This window comes from Oncorhynchus mykiss, chromosome 1 (genome assembly GCF_013265735.2).
Source record: "Oncorhynchus mykiss isolate Arlee chromosome 1, USDA_OmykA_1.1, whole genome shotgun sequence".
NCBI classification, from domain to species: Eukaryota; Metazoa; Chordata; class Actinopteri; order Salmoniformes; family Salmonidae; genus Oncorhynchus; species Oncorhynchus mykiss.
The window spans coordinates 36,310,348-36,332,822 of NC_048565.1; the positions used below are offsets into that span (position 1 = coordinate 36,310,348).

The 22,475-nt window shown below is 41.7% G+C and overlaps 1 protein-coding gene across 3 annotated transcripts in view; it reads right to left on the reverse strand.

Annotated features, from left to right (window-relative positions):
• The window catches only part of LOC110522167 (putative adenosylhomocysteinase 3), a 31,572-nt gene extending 19,642 nt beyond the window's left edge, over nt 1-11,930 (reverse strand). The window contains exon 1 of one of the 3 annotated variants that reach the window (XM_036976868.1): nt 11,376-11,930. In XM_036976868.1, the coding sequence (XP_036832763.1) occupies nt 11,376-11,450 (75 nt within the window). In that variant the 5' untranslated portion in view covers nt 11,451-11,930. The remainder of the gene's footprint in view (nt 1-11,375) is intronic. The other 2 variants (XM_021600322.2, XM_021600332.2) reach the window with 2 other exon arrangements.
• Nucleotides 11,931-22,475: the final 10,545 nt, after the last annotated feature.

Sequence of the window (22,475 nt, forward strand, 5' to 3'; positions counted from 1 at the left end):
TGCCTTCAGCGGAAATAACAGAACCGAGAAATGTGACGGAGGAGGCATGAAAAGTGCACTTCTCAGCCTTCACAAAAAGACAATTCTCTAAAAGGCGCTGGAGGACACGTCGAACGTGCTGAACATGAATCTGGAGTGACGGTGAAAAAATCAGGATATCGTCAAGGTAAACGAAAACAAAGATGTTCAGCATGTCTCTCAGGACATCATTGACTAATGCCTGAAAGACAGCTGGAGCGTTAGCGAGGCCGAAAGGAAGAACCCGGTATTCAAAGTGCCCTAACGGAGTGTTAAACGCCGTCTTCCACTCGTCCCCCTCCCTGATGCGCACGAGATGGTAAGCGTTACGAAGGTCCAACTTAGTGAAAAACCTGGCTCCCTGCAGGATCTCGAAGGCTGAAGACATAAGAGGAAGCGGATAACGATTCTTCACTGTTATGTCATTCAGCCCTCGATAATCTATGCAGGGGCGCAGGGACCCGTCCTTCTTCTTAACAAAAAAAAACCCCGCTCCGGCGGGAGAGGAGGAGGGGACTATGGTACCGGCGGCAAGAGCTACAGACAAATAATCTTCGAGAGCCTTAGGTTCGGGAGCCGACAGAGAGTATAGTCTACCCCGGGGGGGAGTGGTTCCCGGAAGGAGATCAATACTACAATCATACGACCGGTGTGGAGGAAGAGAGGTGGCCCTGGACCGACTGAACACCGTGCGCAGATCGTGATATTCCTCCGGCACCCCTGTCAAATCACCAGGCTCCTCCTGTGAAGAAGAGACAGAGGAAACAGGAGGGATAGCAGACATTAAACATTTCACATGACAAGAGACGTTCCAGGAGAGGATAGAATTACTAGACCAATTAATAGAAGGATTATGACAAACTAGCCAGGGATGGCCCAAAACAACAGGTGTAAAAGGTGAACGAAAAATTAAAAAAGAAATGGTTTCGCTATGATTACCAGAGACAGTGAGGGTTAAAGGTAGCGTCTCACGCTGAATCCTGGGGAGAGGACTACCATCCAAGGCGAACAAGGCCGTGGGCTCCCTTAACTGTCTGAGAGGAATGTCATGTTCCCGAGCCCAGGTCTCGTCCATAAAACAGCCCTCCGCCCCAGAGTCTATTAAGGCACTGCAGGAAGCTGACGAACCGGTCCAGCGTAGATGGACCGACAAGGTAGTGCAGGATCTTGAAGGAGAGACAGGAGTAGTAGCGCTCACCAGTAGCCCTCCGCTTACTGATGAGCTCTGGCTTTTACTGGACATGAAGTGACAAAATGACCAGCGGAACCGCAATAGAGACAGAGGCGGTTGGTGATTCTCCGTTCCCTCTCTTTAGTCGAGATGCGGATACCTCCCAGCTGCATAGGCTCAGCACCCGAGCCGGCAGAGGAAGATGGTAGTGATGCGGAGAGGGGGGCAACGGAGAACGCGAGCTCCTTTCCACGAGCTCGGTGACGAAGATCAACCCGTCGCTCAATGCGAATAGCGAGTTCAATCAAGGAATCCACGCTGGAAGGAACCTCCCGGGAGAGAATCTCATCCTTTACCTCTGCGCGGAGACCCTCCAGAAAACGAGCGAGCAAAGCCGGCTCGTTCCAGCCACTGGAGGCAGCAAGAGTGCGAAACTCAATAGAGTAGTCTGTTATGGATCGATTACCTTGACATAGGGAAGACAGGGCCCTGGAAGCCTCCTCCCCAAAAACAGATCGATCAAAAACCCGTATCATCTCCTCCTTAAAGTCCTGATACTGGTTAGTACACTCAGCCCTTGCCTCCCAGATTGCCGTGCCCCACTCACGAGCCCGTCCAGTAAGGAGAGATATGACGTAGGCGATACGAGCAGTGCTCCTGGAGTAAGTGTTGGGCTGGAGAGAAAACACAATATCACACTGGGTGAGGAACGAGCGGCATTCAGTGGGCTCCCCAGAGTAACACGGCGGGTTATTGATTCTGGGCTCCGGAGATTCGAAAGCCCTGGAAGTGGCCGGTGGATCGAGGCGGAGATGGTGAACCTGTTCTGTGAGGTTGGAGACTTGGGTGGCCAGGGTCTCAACGGCATGTCGAGCAGCAGACAATTCCTGCTCGTGTCTGCCTAGCATCGCTCCCTGGATCTCGACGGCTGAGTGGAGAGGATCCGAAGTCGCTGGGTCCATTCTTGGTCGGATTCTTCTGTTAAGGTGCGTGAATGAGGACCCAAAAGCGAATTAACGTAAACAGAGCTTCTTTAATAACAAAACATACGTAGGCTCAGATGGACCGGCAGATTCCGACAGGACAGGACAAGGTTGCAGCAAACATGACGATAGTCTGGTTCAGGCATGAATAACACAAACAAGAATCCGACAAAGACAGGAGCAGAAACAGAGAGAGATATAGAGGACTAATCAGAGGGAAAAAGGGAACAGGTGGGAAAAGGGGTGACGAGGTAGTTAGGAGGAGACAAGGAACAGCTGGGGGAAAGAGGGGGAGAAAAGGTAACCTAATAACGACCAGCAGAGGGAGACAGGGTGAAGGGAAAGGACAGAAACAAGACACAACATGACAATACATGACAAAATGACCATGAACAGGTAGTCTATCTCTCCCTCAGTTGTGTTTAAGATCAACAACTGTTAGCCATAGCAAGATGAGCTAAAATCTAATGAGGGAACAGTAACGTTAGATAAACCCTCCCAAACATTTTCAGCTTGTAGTTCCACTGATAAACGAGGAGGATTAGTAGCCTGCTTGCCCTTCTGCAGCCTGCCTGCCAATGTATGCTTGTCCCGACCCATGTTTTGACAACTGAATGGGAATTTGCCTGCCTTGCCCATTTGATCGATGCCAAATAGAGTACATTTGATTGACAATTAAGAGATTAACATCTATCCACAGTTAGCATAAATTCAGCATAGTTAGCTAGCAAAGGGATTAGCATTTTTTGCTAGCTAACCAAATGACACCTGCATCTCTAGCTGTAACCACCGAAAAACTATATGGGGGGGAAAAGTTTGCCATCACCCACTTGTCCAATGACATGGCATCCTCCCTGCAGCTAGTTAGTTAGGCTCTGTGTTTTTAGCTTGCTACATAAATAGATAAGCTAGCCTATTCCGCGTTATGAGGGTCAATGCCCTTGCTAGTTTGATTGTATTGACAGTCCCAGCCTTAGTTACATTTGTCAGTATTTGTCCAAAATATTGTGTCATTGGAACTGAAAACAGTGCATCCAGGATGGCTGGAGGCGGTAAACAATGTACCAGGCCAGTTGTGATTTACGACCGGAGAGCAATATTTGTTGGACTACCAAGAATTTTATTGGTGAATTAGCTATATTAGTCATATATTGATAGTTACCATCAATTCTGCCAACAATGCCTTAGTCTACATCATGGAATTTCGAGTCAAATAGAACCTATTTTTAAAAACTATTTTTTAAAAGTTGGTTTCGTAGCATAAACTGGGAATTTTACATTCTGTTTCATATCTGTCTGTCTGTTTCATATCTGCAAAGTAGTTATAAAGCTGTCAGTTCCACTTTAAGGGATAATCTGAGCTACTGTGGATGAAGGGATAGTGCAACAGTTTGGCAATTAAGAACTTTTTTGTTATATTTACCCAGAGTCAGAAACTCATAGATACATGCAAGCTGTACCTGTAGGCTTCCAGTATTGCGCTAACGCTAGTTAGCGATGGCTCCAGAAACTACCTTAAAATTCCTCCAAACTGCATTCAGAGATACAAATGGTATTCATGAGTTAATCTGACTCTATGTAAGTAATAAAAAGAGCATGATTGCCAAAATGTAGCACTTTCCCTTTAAATATAGACATAAAGAAGGAATGCTGCTCATAATATCTCGTAAATACCAGCATACCACTGGGAAAAATCCACATTACAAGTGGGAAACTCGTCTATCATGTCTGAGCATTCGACTTCTCCAACATGCTAAACTCTGACGTCAAATACTAAGGAAATGACCTCTGTAACAGCATTTTCGGAAGACACATGCAACAACAAAACATTATTTGTAAAAAACTATTTATTAATATGGTTTTTGAACACCTAATTCTTTGAGCATCTGTACTTTTAGTTTATGGTTGATGCAGCTTGCTTGCCTGCCATTAGCCAATCGACTTTCTTAACAAGGTCAAAACAGGTGAACGCATACAACTCGTTGATCCCAGTTTATACCTGTCCCAGTTTCCCACATTTTAAAATATGGGTGAGTTGGGTAAGTTGAGAAAAAAAATTACATTCACCATCACTCTGTCAAGGGAAATATAGTATTATTTCGAAGAAAGATATCTACATATACAGTGCCTTGCGAAAGTATTTGGCCCCCTTGAACTTTGCAACCTTTTGCCACATTTCAGGCTTCAAACATAAAGATATAAAACTGTATTTTTTTGTGAAGAATCAACAACAAGTGGGACACAATCATGAAGTGGAACGACATTTATTGGATATTTCAAACTTTTTTAACAAATCAAAAACTGAAAAATTGGGCGTGCAAAATTATTCAGCCCCCTTAAGTTAATACTTTGTAGCGCCACCTTTTGCTGCGATTACAGCTGTAAGTCGCTTGGGGTATGTCTCTATCAGTTTTGCACATCGAGAGACTGACATTTTTTCCCATTCCTCCATGCAAAACAGCTCGAGCTCAGTGAGGTTGGATGGAGAGCATTTGTGAACAGCAGTTTTCAGTTCTTTCCACAGATTCTCGATTGGATTCAGGTCTGGACTTTGACTTGGCCATTCTAACACCTGGATATGTTTATTTTTGAACCATTCCATTGTAGATTTTGCTTTATGTTTTGGATCATTGTCTTGTTGGAAGACAAATCTCCGTCCCAGTTTGAGGTCTTTTGCAGACTCCATCAGGTTTTCTTCCAGAATGGTCCTGTATTTGGCTCCATCCATCTTCCCATCAATTTTAACCATCTTCCCTGTCCCTGCTGAAGAAAAGCAGGCCCAAACCATGATGCTGCCACCACCACCATGTTTGACAGTGGGGATGGTGTGTTCAGCTGTGTTGCTTTTACGCCAAACATAACGTTTTGCATTGTTGCCAAAAAGTTCAATTTTGGTTTCATCTGACCAGAGCACCTTCTTCCACATGTTTGGTGTGTCTCCCAGGTGGCTTGTGGCAAACTTTAAACAACACTTTTTATGGATATCTTTAAGAAATGGCTTTCTTCTTGCCACTCTTCCATAAAGGCCAGATTTGTGCAATATACGACTGATTGTTGTCCTATGGACAGAGTCTCCCACCTCAGTTGTAGATCTCTGCAGTTCATCCAGAGTGATCATGGGCCTCTTGGCTGCATCTCTGATCAGTCTTCTCCTTGTATGAGCTGAAAGTTTAGAGGGACGGCCAGGTCTTGGTAGATTTGCAGTGGTCTGATACTCCTTCCATTTCAATATTATCGCTTGCACAGTGCTCCTTGGGATGTTTAAAGCTTGGGAAATCTTTTTGTATCCAAATCCGACTTTAAACTTCTTCACAACAGTATCTCGGACCTGCCTGGTGTGTTCCTTGTTCTTCATGAAGCTCTCTGCGCTTTTAACGGACCTCTGAGACTATCACAGTGCAGGTGCATTTATACGGAGACTTGATTACACACAGGTGGATTGTATGAGAGTTTGCTGCACTGAAAGTAAAGGGGCTGAATAATTTTGCACGCCAAATTTTTCTGTTTTTGATTTGTTAAAAAAGTTTGAAATATCCAATAAATGTCGTTCCACTTCATGATTGTGTCCCACTTGTTGTTGATTCTTCACAAAAAAATACAGTTTTAGATCTTTATGTTTGAAGCCTGAAATGTGGCAAAAGGTCGCAAAGTTCAAGGGGGCCGAATACTTTCGCAAGGCACTGTATTTCAGGATGTTGTGTATCCCTGGAAATAATCAGAATTGATGTAAACATTACAGTTTTGAAAACATAGCTTGTCCAAAACAGTGGTCTCTTGGCACAACTTACCCCAGGTATGGGACAGGGTAAGTTCAGCCGCCTACAAATTTCTGTACAGAATTAAATATTACCACTGTCTTTATTTCCCAAACACAATAAAATACAATCACTTTGTCGTTTTATAATTTTAAGCATTAGGCTTAACACCTGACAAACATTTGTGTATTTTTTAAAACACTTAAATGAACATGCCCTGTTACCTCCTATCCAAGCAATAATGCCTTGCATTACACTTGGGAAGAAAACACTTCAATTTCCTTAACCTTTTCGATTGCCTCAACCATTGGCTCAACCATTGGCTCAACTTCCCCCATGTCCATTGGTTCAATTTACCCCAAGGACAAACATTTGTACTATATTAGCCCACACAGCTACAAGGATGCTCTTTCATGCTAGATTCAGGATTCACGGCCCAGAGACAACAACAAAAATAAAAGTACAACTTTCTTTTTTACTGCAACCGCCAACCACAGGAACCTGCTCTAAATGTTCAAAATAAAAACTCATGAATGCAACTGTTTAATATCAAATTGTTTAATGTTCTAAATAAAATGGTAAACAATTAATTGTGAGGCTAAATCTAAGGGCTGGACATGCTGATAAATGAAAAGCATATTTTTGCTGGTGTCTTGGGACTGGTAGGGTTTTAAGCATACAAAAAAACAATCTATAACAAATTAAAATGGCTTTCGGTTAGGATGCTACTCGATTAGCATGCGCACCACTGCGCACCATATTTACGGCAGTTAAACATGACAAACTGAACAAAGTATGTACAGTTGAAGTCGGAAGTTTACATACACCTTAGCCAAATACATTTAAACTCAGTTTTTCACAATTCCTGACATTTAATCCAAGTACAAATTCCCTGTCGTAGGTCAGCTAAAATCACCACTTTATTTTAAGAATGTGAAATGTCAGAAAAATAATAGAGAGAATAATTTATTTCAGCTTTTATTTCTTTCATCACATTCCCTGTCTTAGGTCAGAAGTTTACATACACTCAATTAGTATTTGGTAGCATTGCCCTTAAATTGTTTAACTTGGGTAAAACTTTTTGGGTAGCCTTCCACAAGCATTCCACAATAAGTTGTGTGAATTTTGGCCCATTCCTCCTGACAGAACTGGTGTAACTGAGTCAGGTTTGTAGGCCTCCTTGCTCGCACACGCTTTTCCAGTTCTGCCTACACATTTTCTATAGGATTCAGGTCAGGGATTTGTGATCGCCAGTCCAATACCTTGACTTTGTTGTCCTTAAGCCATTTTGCCACAACTTTGGAAGTATGCTTGGGGTCATTGTCCATTTGGAAGACCCATTTGCGACCAAGCTTTAACTTCCTGAACGATGTCTTGAGATGTTGCTTCAATATATCCACATAATTTTCCTGCCTCATGATGCCATCTATTTTGTGAAGTGCACCAGTCCCTCCTGCAGCAAAGCACCCCCACAACATGATGCTGCCACCCCCGTGCATCACGGTTGGGATGGTGTTCTTCGGCTTGCAAGCCTCCCCCTTTTTCCTCCAAATATAACGGTCATTATGGCCAAACAGTTCGATTTTTGTTTCATCAGATCAGAGGACATTTCTCCAAAAATTACAATCTCTGTCCCCTGTGCAGTTGCAAACTGTAGTCTGAAGGATGAACCAGACGTGTGGAGGTCTAAAAAAATTATTCTGAGGTCTTGGCTGATTTCTTTTGATTTTCCCATGATGTCAAGCAAAGAGGCATTGAGTTTGAAAGTAGACCTTGAAATACATCCACAGGTACACCTCCAATTGACTCAAATTATGTCAATTACCCTATCAGAAGCTTCGAAAGCCATGACATCATTTTCTGGAAATTCCAAGCTATGTTAAAGGCACAGTCAACTTAGTGTATGTGAACTTCTGACCCACTGGAATTGTGATACAGTGAAATATTCTCTCTGTAAACAATTGTTGGAATAATTCTGTGTCATGCACAAAGTAGATGTCCTAACAGACTTGCCAAAACTATAGTTTGTTAACAAGAAATTTGTGGAGTGGTTGAAAAATGAGTTTTAATGACTCCAACCTAAGTGTATGTAAACTTCCTATTTCAACTGTATGTACAGTATGTATCAACTCCCAATAAAATGTTGTCCATTCATGTCTCATCTTTCGTCACAACAATATTTATCATGATTCAATAATATATACATACTGTCACGCCCTGACCGTAGAGAGCCTTTTTATTTCTCTATTTGGTTAGGTCAGGGTGTGATTTGGGTGGGCATTCTAGTTTCTTTGTTGGCCGGGTATGGTTCCCAATCAGAGGCAGCTGTCTATCGTTGTCTCTGATTGGGGATCATACTTAGGCAGCCTGTTTTCCACCTTAGTTTGTGGGATCTTGTTTTTGCATAGTTGCTGTCTAGCCCTCCAGAACTTTATGTTCGGTTTTGTATTTTGTTTTGTCGCAGTTCAGTATTAAAAATCATGAACACTTTCCATGCTGCTCTTTGGTCTCATTCATCTAACAACGGACATAATTCAGAACATGGGGCCATTACAGAATTCTCCTTGTACACCAACTTAGAACCGTAATATAAATAAAGGTGGCAAATATGAAGACAATGAAAGATCTTACAATATTCGATGATGACATTTCTCTAAAACAGGCTATAGGCTACATGTGCACCACCAAGTCAAAACAGGAGGCAATATTATGAGGGGAAAAGTGATCAAATTATTAGGGTGAGGCACATGGGCTACTAACAGCTTACTTCACAACATACACTTAGTATTACTTGCTTAGCTACAGACAGTATACATATATCCCTGGCACATTACATCATTTATAAAGCAGCATACAAGACATTTTTGGACTCACCTTGTTGTGCAGTGCTCAATTGAACAGGAAGGTGGTCCTTTGTGGGAAAATTTTGTTAACAAACTTACATCAAAGTTTCTGGATTTTATGGTGCTTTCAAGACAACTGGGAACTCTGAAAAAACAAGGTTGAATCATGATGTGATCTTCAGGTCGGAGCTCTAGAAAGGCCGTGTTCCCGACTTTCAACTCCGAGTTGGATGACCGTTCAAAACGTATTTTCTCAGTCGGAGCTCATCTTTTTTCCAAGTTCCCAGTTGTTGTGAACTCAATGAGGTCAGATTTCTCAGTTCCAAATTTTCCAGTTGTTTTGAGCATTGCAGAAGTCATGCTGGATTGACAGCATGGCCAATGTTGAATGTTTATTATTTTTAGCTTGGAAAAGAGATCCTTAAACCCAGACTTGGGTCCCCACACCCACTCCACTGAATAGAAGGCTAGTGATTATTTTGCAATACTTGCAGTTAGCCACTGATTCCTTCCAAACCCCTCATTGCTGAATTTGTAATTTCCAACTTGTTGTGTACTGTTTATGTCCAATGGCCGATGAGCACCGATACGTTTCATCTATAATTTATATTCATAATTTCTCTTCATATGACAAGGATTGAAAAGGATTTGCCAGTAGATTATCGACTTGATTCATGATGATGACCGCTAGCTAAGATTTTGAAAGTATGATGTTGACATGATCAGTCCAATCAAAGCTACTGTAGATATGTGATTTGATGTCATTTTATCTGTGGCCAATGACCTTGAGCCTTCTTGGATGGGCACTTCTAATGTAACTATGGCAGCACCCAAAGGCATGAACTTTCGAGCTTTACCCTTAGATTTTGCGGTGATGTCCCCAGAACTGACAGAACACTGAGCCAATCACAGCGCAACTAGAGAACATTACCAACCCCTACGCTCTGTATTTTCCGCTTGCTGCCCCACCTTCACAGCACTGAGCTAGACTGAAACACCTGCATTTTGGAGCTGCCTTACTCAAGAAAGCAAAAAGAGACCAAGTTTGTAGACGGCTTTATTAACTCAATGATTATTGTTTGATTTTTTTTTTTACATTGTTTCCAAACTGTTATTTTAATGACAAAATAACATGCAAGACAGGCAACAACTACAAAAATATACTGTTTGTGTGTGTGTCTGTGTGTATATATATATTAGGGGGCTAAACAGGTGGGGCGCAGCCGGTGACGGGCTGCCACTGGCTGTGTCTCAATCCACCGAATCCGCGTATGTCGGCCTTCCGCATCTGCGGTGTTAGGTGGCCGAGCTACAGCAGTGTTTGTCTAACCATGATTCATCCTGAAAATCGGTCTTCTCACGATAACATCTATAGAATACGACCCCCATAAGTGTCACGGGACTCATCTGAAGTCGGTAACACTGATGTGCCAACTTCTGTCTGAAGCGTCCGAACTGTTTGAGCTACAAACTAATATCTAAATGGAGACTCTCACAAACACGATGATATTCTCCGTTCTGCTCTACAACCCTCACAAGTGGCATGGAACTCATCTGAAGGTAACCCATACAAACTAATGGAGGTATGCAGGTAGTTTTGTGTCATCAAAAACAAAGGGCTAAATGTGTCCAAAAAAACTCTGATTTCCTGAGCTTTCTTACATCTCCTAGATATAGGACAGACATTTCCAAACTTTATTCCTCATTATTTATTTTTGGGCTGTCTTTTTTTGCCATTTTATGTAACAACGAATGCTTGTTCTTTTTACAAATTTTTAAGTTTACAATAGCATCCCAACATTGGTCAGTGCCATCCGGAATCTTTGGGACGTCCTTACACAAAACCCTAACTTTAACCCTAACCTTAACCTTTACCTAACCTTAACCCTTAACCATTTTAAATGTCAATTTCAATGGGGTAGGGACGTCCCAAGGATTCCAGGTAAACATGGATAAACCATGTGGTTCTATCTCTCTGTGACCACCAATAACTTCAAAGTTGATTACAAATACAAAGTTGTCAATGTTTTACTTTACAACTGAGATGATGAATATGAAGTAACGATTGTTTTTGGAAACAATCTTGGAGATTTAACGATGCCCCTATGAAGGTTCTAACGATGAACTTAGCCTTAAGATGCTTTAGGGAAAATGTGCCAATCAGCGGTCTACTCACATTAATACTTTTAAAGAACGGTGTACGCCTGCACCATTCCAACACATTTTTTTTAACACTTAGTTTTCCTTCCAAAACATGACAATAATTTCACACATGTTGTATTTAATTATATTTCAAAGAAATGTGGAAACACTGGACAGTTTAAAAAAAAATTGTCACCTGTCTAAATGTTGTGTACAGCAATCCCTTAAAAATATAACACACCTAAACTCCCTTAATCATGTATTTGAGCCAATGTAATCCTGTCATTTTGGCATAAGCAAGACTTTAAGTGTTCCAAAGAGCACCACTATCCCACAGAAAGGCAGAAGAAGAGAGACCAGGGGAGGATACAGACGGACTTAATTAGAGATTTCAGAGAGAGACGAGAACATGATACAGATGGACTGAACTAGAGATAGCAAAGAGAAACTAGAACAGAGATACCTTGATACAGATGGCCTGAACTGCCTCCTCTTCCTTGGTTTTGTTCAGGTTGAACATGCTGTACACTTTCTTCATGTTGTCAGGTTCACCTCACTATGTGAACACCTTCCACCACACGCAGAAAGACTGTATTTAACCGTGGACTGATCGTGCTCGACCGTGAACTGACCGTGTTTGATGAGAAGGTTCAGGGATTAAAGGCTGGCTAAGCTAACACAGTGAGAGGAGCCACACCTTCAGCTCTCAAGCCCAGGTTCCAGGTGAGAGAAAAGACAGAAGAGAGAAAAAGATGAGGAGCCAGAGACAGGAGGAGAGGAGAGTGGGCCAAAGAAGAAGTGAGCCTTTGTGAGCTGAGAGAAGACGAGAGGAGCAGTTTCCAGGATGAACAATTGGGAAAGGAGGGAGCGAAAGAGGGGAGGGATGGAGGGCAGGAGTACATAAAGAACCACTTGAGGCCTCTAATGAATATGAATGATGTTTGGAGTGCTCTCTTATTCCCAAGGGTAAACCATACAAACGCAGATGTGTGTGAGTGAGTCTGTGAGAATTGTGTGTCCAGAGAAGAAGAGTGGAAAAATACATGCATGTACAAACACAAGAACCACGGACAAGTGTGTACACAAACACAACCACTGTGAGAGCTGTCTTGTCCTGGTAAGTTGACACAGTATTAATTTATAACAAAGGCTGACTTGTCTTTGTTGAGGTCAGGAACATGAGGGGGTGGAGTCCTAGTCATTGACTCATTGTTTTTACACAATAACTACACTTATTAATGGTAGAAGGGGAGCTAAATATATGTACTATGTACTCTCTGTCATGTGTGTAAAACATTCATATGGCCGGCCACGGACAATACGATGATTAACAAAATAAGGATATGCAGATACACGCCTGCTACCTGAGTGGGAGTGAGCCTGAAGAGAACGTACTCGTATTGAGAAACACATTTCAGTGTTGCATTCAGCACATTTGACTTAAGTAAAGCTTATTAGAAACTCAAACTGTCCTGAACACACACATGCAAACACAAATAAAGCCCATATAAATGAGGTATAGGTGACGATAGCTGCACACTGACCTTTAAAGGCTTGAGAGTGAACCTGTTCTTCTAAAGGCCCGCACTCTTAGTATAGCTTACCTAATGAAGTGTGTGTGTGTGTGTGGTGTGTTTACCTCATGAAGTGTGTCAATCTGGCACACCCTGAATGTCACCAAACTGACCTAGTACGGGTTCACAACTTTTAAACAACCTTCATACGCCCTGCTAACAACAAACATTCCCTTAAGGGTCTCATTAGGTCATTTACTAACATTTTCAAAGGAATGTTCCTGTGAAGTGCAAGGAATATTTCCATGAGACCATTACCTTAATGTCAAACAGAACTTACCCACAAAGTGGATGCCATGTAATCAGAACGTACGATATTAATGTTCTAGACAAGTTCCATAAGAAATTTGCAAGAACACTTGTGTCTAGTTTTCTGTGGAATAGGAGAATGTTCTATGAATGTCCCACCAAACATACACAGACCATGGCTGACATGTTCTTAGAACATAATGTATTGATGTTCAAAACACGTTTTATGAGAACGTAGCAAGAACATTCCAGTTTTCTGAGGGTTAGCATGCTAGCAGATACCCATAGACTTCCAGTCATTGCGCTAACGCTAGTTAGCATTGGCTCGTAAAACTACCTCTAACTTCCTTCATACAGGACACAGAGACTTAAAAATGATACCCACGAGCTCTTCTGACTCTGGGGAAGTAGATAAAACCTCAAAGTATCCCCTTAACCACTGATCCATTCATAGCTATTTGTCTGCTGGCAATGTTAGGGACACGCACACACACAGTACATTTAACATAGTGTTTTCAACTTACATATTTGACATACACGATTACATTGTGCATGCTTAGGAAAGTATTATTATTTTGCATGTACTCACTTGGGATTTAAACTCTCAACCTTTTTGGTTGACGGTACTCTGATCTTCCTGTTACGCCACCATGTCCGGTATCAGATCATCTGATTACTCTCATCATTGATTTTATTTACTTATTTCAACAATATAAGGGCTTTCTGTTTTAATGATACTCCAGAATCAATACGATCAATAACATTTATTTTTTTGTGTACTATTAACAAACTCAATTCACCTTATTGCTTACACCTATCAAGTTCTTTGAGATCTACACAAGTGCATATGGAAGAAGGTTTACGGTTTCTTCTGGACAGGGCCTAACCATACTGGCCCAATAAGAACATGCTCTAGGTATATCCCTTATTGGGACAGTGGTTAGGGCGTTCGTCGTTGATGCTGGTGGCCTGGGTTAGAGACCTGCTAGAGGAGTCACCCTACTCTCACATTCTTAGCAATATACTGGATGTTGAATGAAATAAAATCGTATTTGTCACATCCCACGAATACAACAAGCAAGAAAAAAGTAAGAAAATTGTGATAAATAAAACAAGGAAATAGTACTAAAATAACAAGGAGTACCGGTACCAAGTCCATGTGCAAGGGTGCAAGGTGTAATTAAGGTAATATGTACATGTTTGTAGGGGTAAAACTGACTAGTCAATCAGGATAGATAATAAACGGAGTAGCAGCAGCGTATGTGAAAGTGTGTGTTGTTGTGTCACTGTACATGCAGTATGTGTGGGTAGAGTCCAGTGAGTGTGCATAGAGTCAGTGTTTAAGAAAGGGGGTCAATGAAAATAGTCCGGGTAGCCATTTGATTAACTGTTCAGCTGCCTTTTGGTTCCAGACTTGGCGTTCCGGTACCGCTTGCCATGCGGAAGCATAGAGAACAGTCTATGACTAGGGTAGCTGGAGTCTTTGACAATTTTTAGGGTCTTCCTCTGACACCGCCTGGTTTAGAGGTCCTGGGTGGCAGGGAGCTTAGCTCCAGTGATGTGCTGGGCTGTAGCCTCTTTACGGTCGAATGCCAAACAGTTGCCATACCAAGCGGTGATGCAGCCATATCAATGGTGCAGCTGTAGGACCTTTTGAGGATCTGAGGGTCGATGCTAAATCTTTTCAGTCTCCTGAGGGGGCAGAGGCATTGTTGTGCCTTCTTCATGACTGTGTTGGTGTGTTTGGACCATGATAGGTCCTTAGTGATGTGGACACCAAAGAAAATGAAGCTCTCGATCCGCCCCGTCGGTGTGGATGGGGGCGTGCTCGGCCTCCGTTTCTGGTAGTCCAGGACCAGCTCCTTTGTCTTGACGACGTTGAGGGAGAGGTTGTTGTCCTTGCACCACACTGTCATTTCTCTAACCTCATCCCAATAGGCTCTCATCGTCGTTGGTGATCAGGCCTACGACTGTCATGTCATCAGCAAACTTAATGGTGGTGTTGAAGTCGTGTGCTGCTACGCAGTCGTGGGTGAACTGGGAGTACAGGACTGGACTAAGTACTCCCCCCTGAGGGACCCCCTTGTTTCTTGTAGGCTAGGCTATAGGTCATACAGGCCTATCCGATGCATTTCTTGTTGTCCTTTTATAAACACATTTCATGCCATTCTACTACACTTTATATGAATGGAGACATTAGCATAATATTTTTTAATACTACCAAAATTACAGGGTAGCCTACTCTGCTGACACTGACAAACAAGTCAATAAAAACTATGTTGTCAGATCCATGTAATTGGCCTACGAAAAGGGGAGACAAAAATACAATATCTAACCTGGAGGAGGAAATTATTGTCCAAAAACAAACAAAAGTGTCACTGACCCAATGATAAAGTTAAAGTTCTCAGCTCGTGCCAATAAGATAGGCCACTGTTTGCTAAATAAAGTTGATATTTTGGATAACTAAAAGAGGGATTGGAGTCTTTTCATTGTCGTCTCTTTACAGCAATAGCCATTTGCTTTCCAAACGTTTTTTCCGCAACTGTATTTTTAAATATTGCGAAATGTCTGACTGGGTCTATCTGCAATCACAACTAAACAATCATCTATTTGATATTTGCAGAGCATGCTGCCCAAATTGCGGGCCCTTCCGACTGTAGGCTATGTGATTTAAAACAATCCAGTTGTTTTTTAAAGAAAAAGCTAATGATCCTCTGTTGGCCAAATTATGCTTTCTGGTGTAGGAGCCTACTTTGAATGGTTTTATTTATTTCTGTATAGATATGAGTAATCTAATTAAGCTATATAATTGTGGAAATTCAAATAAATTTACTTTAGGGAAATCTTAACTTCCTCTAGCCTGATGGACACGCCACCTATGCCTTTTTAACGTGGCATAAACACAAACAGTCGTGACGTTTTCATCTGAATGTCAAACAATCACTTAACAAAGGTGGTCCTGTAGGTCATCAACACACATTCGTACACTCACAAAATAATTCCAACATCCAAACCCCAACAGTGGTCCCGCATCTATTACAAACACCCATTGACTGGAAATGTACTGACATAAGCGTCAACCTTGTCTCTTCTCTTTTTCCCATTGAATGGGAAAATGTGTTGACATAAGCATCAATTGGTTGGCACTCATATTTTCCCATTGACGCGATGTATTGACAAACGCGCCATCAACCTTGGGAAACTCATGTTTTACCATTGAATGCAATGTCTTAACATTAGCATCAATTGGTTTACACTTATCTTTTCCCATTGACTGCGATGTATTGACATAAGCGTCAAATGGTTGCAGCCCATCTTTTCCCACTGGCACCACAAAGCCTGTTGGGAGCATGGCCAATTGACATAAGCTTCAATTTGTTGATGCAACACTTGCAAAATGTGACAGAATGACCTTTTCCTGTGATATCATGTTGCAGCCCAGCCAGCCTCCAGCATATGATCCTTTTCAACATCAGGGTTGCAATGTCGGCATTATAAATATATAATAAATTCAGATTTATTGTAAATCCTAAGGAAAAGTCTCTAAGATTTCCCATTAATTTCACATGGGGTCATTGGTTGGACAGGGTAAAACAGATTTATATAGACTTTTTGCCTGCAGTGCCTCCATGCCATTGTGTTGTCCGTGATAACACAGGACCACATTACACACAGTGGCATTTGTTTACAGTAAACCCTTATGGCAATGATGGTCACAGAAAGCGGCAGATCACATTAAGTATTTAGGCCCACAACCAACATTTTATTTTGCAAACTTTAATTGAAATTCCATTGAAACTTCCATTGAACAACCCCCAGAAATGGAAATGGTTCACTGAACTGCCATCTATTAAAAACAAAGAAGGTTGCAACACAGACAATGATGAAGAAAGAGCCAGTAGTCTTTACTTTCAGGGTGAGGGTTCAGGAAGTCTTTGCTCCAACCTTAATGAGATGACTCAGGTGCTCCAGGGTCGTTTCCGTGGTAACTGGATGCAGAGGGTGTGTCTACTCTGCGGAGCATGAGGAAGGGCGGTAGAGGGAGGGTCGTCCCTAGTTACCACAGCCACAAAGTCAGAAGGCCCGCCTACTTGACCAATCAGATGAGAGTGAGGATGATGCGTGTGCCGGCTTACGTTTGGTGGTAAACGACCAATCAGATGAGGGAGTGTGATGATGCGTATGCCGACTGGCATGCAGGGGCAGACGAGACATGCATTTATTTTATCTAGTGATCCATCAATGATTTGAGTATTTATTAAATATAGTTAAATCAACTGTTCTAAATGCAAAGTGGTAATCGGATGTCTTATTCAAACTCAACTTATAAGCTTATCATGATGTTTGCCCTTACTCATGGTTACTTGCCTTAACCCAAAATAGGTTTACTCCAATATCTGCATTGTTTTTAAAATAGCATGAAGACAAACAAATTGACAGTGTATAAAAGTACAATGTATTTATATAAAAGTGTATAAATAATGTATTCACAATAAATATTTATATAGATTTTATTTAATCGACTCTTTCTGTATGCCCCTGGTGGCATAACATGATATAATGTGTAATTATTAATGTTTTCTCATAGAAAAACATAGTAGAAGCTTAGAAGTCTGGGTCAGGGACAAGGGCAAAATCGTGTAATTGAGGTATAAAATGCCTCTGAAAAGTAGCTAAAATACTTGACAGAGGTGTTTAAAAAGTATGGGGTGATTCCAGTGTGAACTTAACATACATGTCATGACTTCCGCCGAGGTCGGTCCCTCTCCTTGTTCGGGTGGCGTTCGGCGGTCGACGTCACCGGTCTTCTAGCCATCGCCAATCCACATTTCATTTTCCATTTGTTTTGTCTTGTTTTCCCGCACACCTGGTTTCATTCCCTCATTACTCGTGTTGCATATAACCCTCTGTTTCCCCCCATGTCTGTGTGTGGAATTGTGATATGTTAATGAATGTGTACTCCAGGCTGGTTTGCATTCCCTCATTACTCGTGTTGCATATAACCCTCTGTTTCCCCCCATGTCTGTGTGTGGAATTGTGATATGTAAATGTATGTGTACTCCAGGCTGGTTTGCGCCGGGTTATTGTAACCTGTGTGTGTTTAGTTTTCTGAGTGCCGTGTTTTGTTCGCCTCAATAAAGGGCTCCATTTGCTACCTATTTCTGCTCTCCTGCGCCTGACTTCCCTGCAGTCAGTTACACACTACTTTACAATACAAATATTTTTATTTTTGTTGTTTTTTTATAAAATCCCCAAAATTGACCCGAGGACACGAAAGTGCCCGTAGTTGCAGAATCATTATTTATACACTTTGATATATATATATATATACATTGTACTTTTATACACAGTTACATGATATGATTACAGTTTGATTTACACATAAAAATGGTACTCATCATTAAATACTCTTGCAATAAGTGCCATGGGATCTTTAGTGACCACAGAGTAAGGACACGCATTTAAAGCCCCTTCTTCAATTTTATTGAGGAAAATCCCAGTGTATGGTATACATTACAGTGACTTGTCTTTGAACTTACTGCCTTCATGTTCATTTCAGCAACACATTTCTCTTTAGATTTTGTTTGTGTCTTTCCCCTGGTGGCATTCATACGTCTTTGTGCCCACAACTTGAAACAGAACATTGGATGGGAGACTTTTACTCTCCCAACTGAGTTTTTTTTTTTTGCATCTGTTGAAGGTCAAGAATATGATACATTACTATTAGAATTAAAGGCTTGGGAAACTAACAACGTTGCTCTATCAAATAGAATAACTCCTCTGTGCTTGGAATGGAATCCCATATGTTGGCTAGCTAGCAAGCTCATTTTAGATAATAGTATCATAAGTTAGCTAGCAGTTTTCTAAAAAGGAAATGACAACTTACCCTTTTGCCCAAAACCTTTTGTCTTTTCAAACTAACCACGTTTCCATCCACAGTTTTTATGTGAGTAAATCATACCGTATAAAACAGCTGCGTTGGAAACAGGAAGATCCGGTACAATTTAATACATGCTGACAGATACAGTTGAAGTCGGACTATAGTTGGGGTGGCAGGGTTGCCTAGTGGTTAGAGCATTGGACTAGTAATTGAAAGATTGCAAGTTCAAATCCACGAGCTGACAATGTACAAATCTGTCATTCTGCCCCTGAACAGGCAGTTAAACCATTGTTCCTAGGCCGTCATTGTTAAGATTAAGATTTTGTTCTTAACAGGCCGTCATTGTTAAGATTAAGATTAAGATTTTGTTCTTAACTGACTTGCCCAGTTAAATAAAGGTAAAATAAAAAAATACAAGTTTACATACACCTAGGTTGGAGTCATTAAAATTTGTTTTTCAACCACTCCATAAATTTCTTGTTAACAAACTATAGTTTTGGCAAGTCGGTTAGGACATCTAATTCTTCCAACAATTGTTTACAGACAGATTATTTAACTTATAATTCACTGTATCACAATTCCAGTGGGTCAGAAGTTTATATACACTAAGTTGACTGTGTCTTTAAACAGCATGGAAAATTCCAGAAAATAACGTCATGGCTTCAGAAGCTTCTGATAGGCTAATTGACATAATTTGAGTCAATTGGAGATGTACCTGTAGATGTATTTCAAGGCCTACCTTCAAACTCAGTGCCTCCTTGCTTGACATGATGGGAAAATCTAAATAAATCAGCCAAGACCTCAGAAAAAAATGTAGACCTAGCTATTTCCAGCTATTTCCAAACGCCTGAAGGTACCACGTTCATCTGTACAAACAATAGTACGCAAGTATAAACACCATGGGACCACGCAGCCGTCATACCACTCAGGAAGGAGACGCGTTCTGTTTCCTAGAAATGAACTTATTTTGGTGCGAAAAGTGCAAATCAATCCCAGAACAACAGCAAAGGACCTTGTGAAGATGCTGGAGGAAACAGATACAAAAGTATCTATATCAACAAAACCTGAAAGGCCGCTCAGCAAGGAAGAAGCCACTGCTCCAAAACCGCCATAAAAAAGCCAGACTGCGGTTTGCAACTGCACATGCGGGCAAAGATAGTACTTTTTGGAGAAATGTCCTCTGGTCTTATGAAACAAAAATAGAACTGTTTGGCCATAATGACCATCATTATGTTTGGAGGAAAAAGGGGGAGGCTTGCAAGCTGAAGAACACCATCCCAACCGTGAAGCACGAGGGTGGCAGCATCATGTTGTGGGGGTGCTTTGCTGCAGGGGGGACTGGTACACTTCACAAAATAGATGGCATCATGAGGCAGAACAATTATGTGGATATATTGAAGCAACATCTCAAGACATCAGTCACGAAGTTAAAGCGTGGTCGCAAATGGGTCTTCCAAATGGACAATGACCCCAAGCATACTTCCAAAGTTGTGGAAAATGGCTTTAAGACAATTAAGTCAAGGTATTGGAGTGGCCATCACAAATCATTGACCTCATCCTATAGAAAGTTTGTGGGCAGAACTGAAAAAGTGTGTGCGAGCAAGGAGGCCTACCAACCTGACTCAGTTACACCAGCTCTGTCAGGAGGAATGGGCCAAAATTCATCCAACTTATTGTGGGAAGCTTGTGGAAGGCTGCCCAAAATGTTTGACCCAAGTTAAACAATTTAAGGGCAATGCTACCAAATACTAATTGAGTGTATGTAAACTTCTGACCCACTGGGAATGTGATGAAAGAAATAAAAGCTGAAATAAATAATTCTCTCTACTATTATTCTGACATTTCACGTTCTAAAAATAGTGGTGATCGTAACTGACCTAAGACAGGGAACTTTTACTGGGATTAAATGTCAGGAATTGTGAAAAACTGAGTTTAAATGCATTTGACTAAGGTTTATGTAAACTTCCGACTTCAACTGTAATTCCTTCATTCGACATGGTGGGATCTTTTTTTGTCTGTAAAATTAATCCAAATTGGAGTCACGCGATGATAAGGTGTGTGGTCCTCCCACTACGACAACCATGCAGTTTATTAGGCTACAGATGAAATAACTTATGATGAACTTCACAGCTTGGTGAAAATGCACAGTGATCTTGATGCTCTTTTCCAATAATGAGGGTCTGATTGTGGTGACTTGACTGAAATTTGACAAATAAAAGTATTCTCGCTCTTATCCATAATAATCTCATCATGTTAACTACCTATATCTGCCAGTTGTTTGCTAGAGCGTACGTGCCAAGACCAGAGTACGCAAATTTGCTCTTTAACGCAACAGTTGTTGTGAGAAAACTATCGATGGATTTGAAAATGCAATGGAAACACATTGAACTTGAAGATTTTTATTCGGTACATGAAAAAAGTACATTTTGTGTGCACACACTGATTTATATCCACAAAAAGTCAGTTGGTGGAAACACCACTGGTTGGAAAATGCAATATGCAGAATTTAGAATATTCACATGAAAATCTATCGCTGTGTCACGACTTCTGCCGATGTCGGTCCCTCTCCTTGTTCGGGCGGCATTCAGCGGTCGACTTCGCCGGCTTTCTAGCCACCGCCGATCCACTTTTCATTTTCCATTTGTTCTGTCTGCATTTTCACACCTGGTTTCACTCAACTAATTACTTGTTTATTATTTAACCCTCTGTTCCCCATGTGGTATTTTGTGAGTGATTGTTTATTTGTATTTTCGGTCTGTCATGGAGTGCATGTATTTGTTACTTTGTATTTTTGACATTTTGAGTAAAAGTACGTTGATTACTCATATCTGCTGACTGGCACCTGACTGTCTACACCAGCTACAGTGCCTTGCGAAAGTATTCGGCCCCCTTGAACTTTGCGACCTTTTGCCACATTTCAGGCTTCAAACATAAAGATATAAAACTGTATTTTTTTGTGAAGAATCAACAACAAGTGGGACACAATCATGAAGTGGAACGACATTTATTGGATATTTCAAACTTTTTTAACAAATCAAAAACTGAAAAATTGGGCGTGCAAAATTATTCAGCCCCTTTACTTTCAGTGCAGCAAACTCTCTCCAGAAGTTCAGTGAGGATCTCTGAATGATCCAATGTTGACCTAAATGACTATTGATGATAAATACAATCCACCTGTGTGTAATCAAGTCTCCGTATAAATGCACCTGCACTGTGATAGTCTCAGAGGTCCGTTAAAAGCGCAGAGAGGGGGCCTCCCGGGTGGCGCAGTGGCTAAGGGCGCTGTACAGCAGAGTCCCTGGGTTCGCGCCCAGGCTCTGTCGTAACCGGCCGTGACCGGGAGGTCCGTGGGGCGACGCACAATTGGCCTAGCGTCGCCCGGGTTAGGGAGGGCTTGGTCGGTAGGGGTGTCCTTGTCTCATCGCGCACCAGCGACTCCTGTGGCGGGCTGGGCGCAGTGTGCGCTAGCCAAGGTGGCCAGGTGCACGGTATTTCCTCCGGCGCATTGGTGCGGCTGGCTTCCGGGTTGGATGCGTGCTGTGTTAAGAAGCAGTGCGGCTTGGTTGGGTTGTGTATCGGACGAGGCATGACTTTCAACCTTCGTCTCTCCCGAGCCCGTACGGGAGTTGTAGCGATGAGACAAGATAGTAGCTACTACAAACAATTGGATACCACGAAAAAGGGGTAAAAAATGTTTTAAATTTTTTACAAAAAAAGCGCAGAGAGCATCATGAAGAACAAGGAACACACCAGGCAGGTCCGAGATACTGTTGTGAAGAAGTTTAAAGCCGGATTTGGATACAAAAAGATTTCCCAAGCTTTAAACATCCCAAAGAGCACTGTGCAAGCGATAATATTG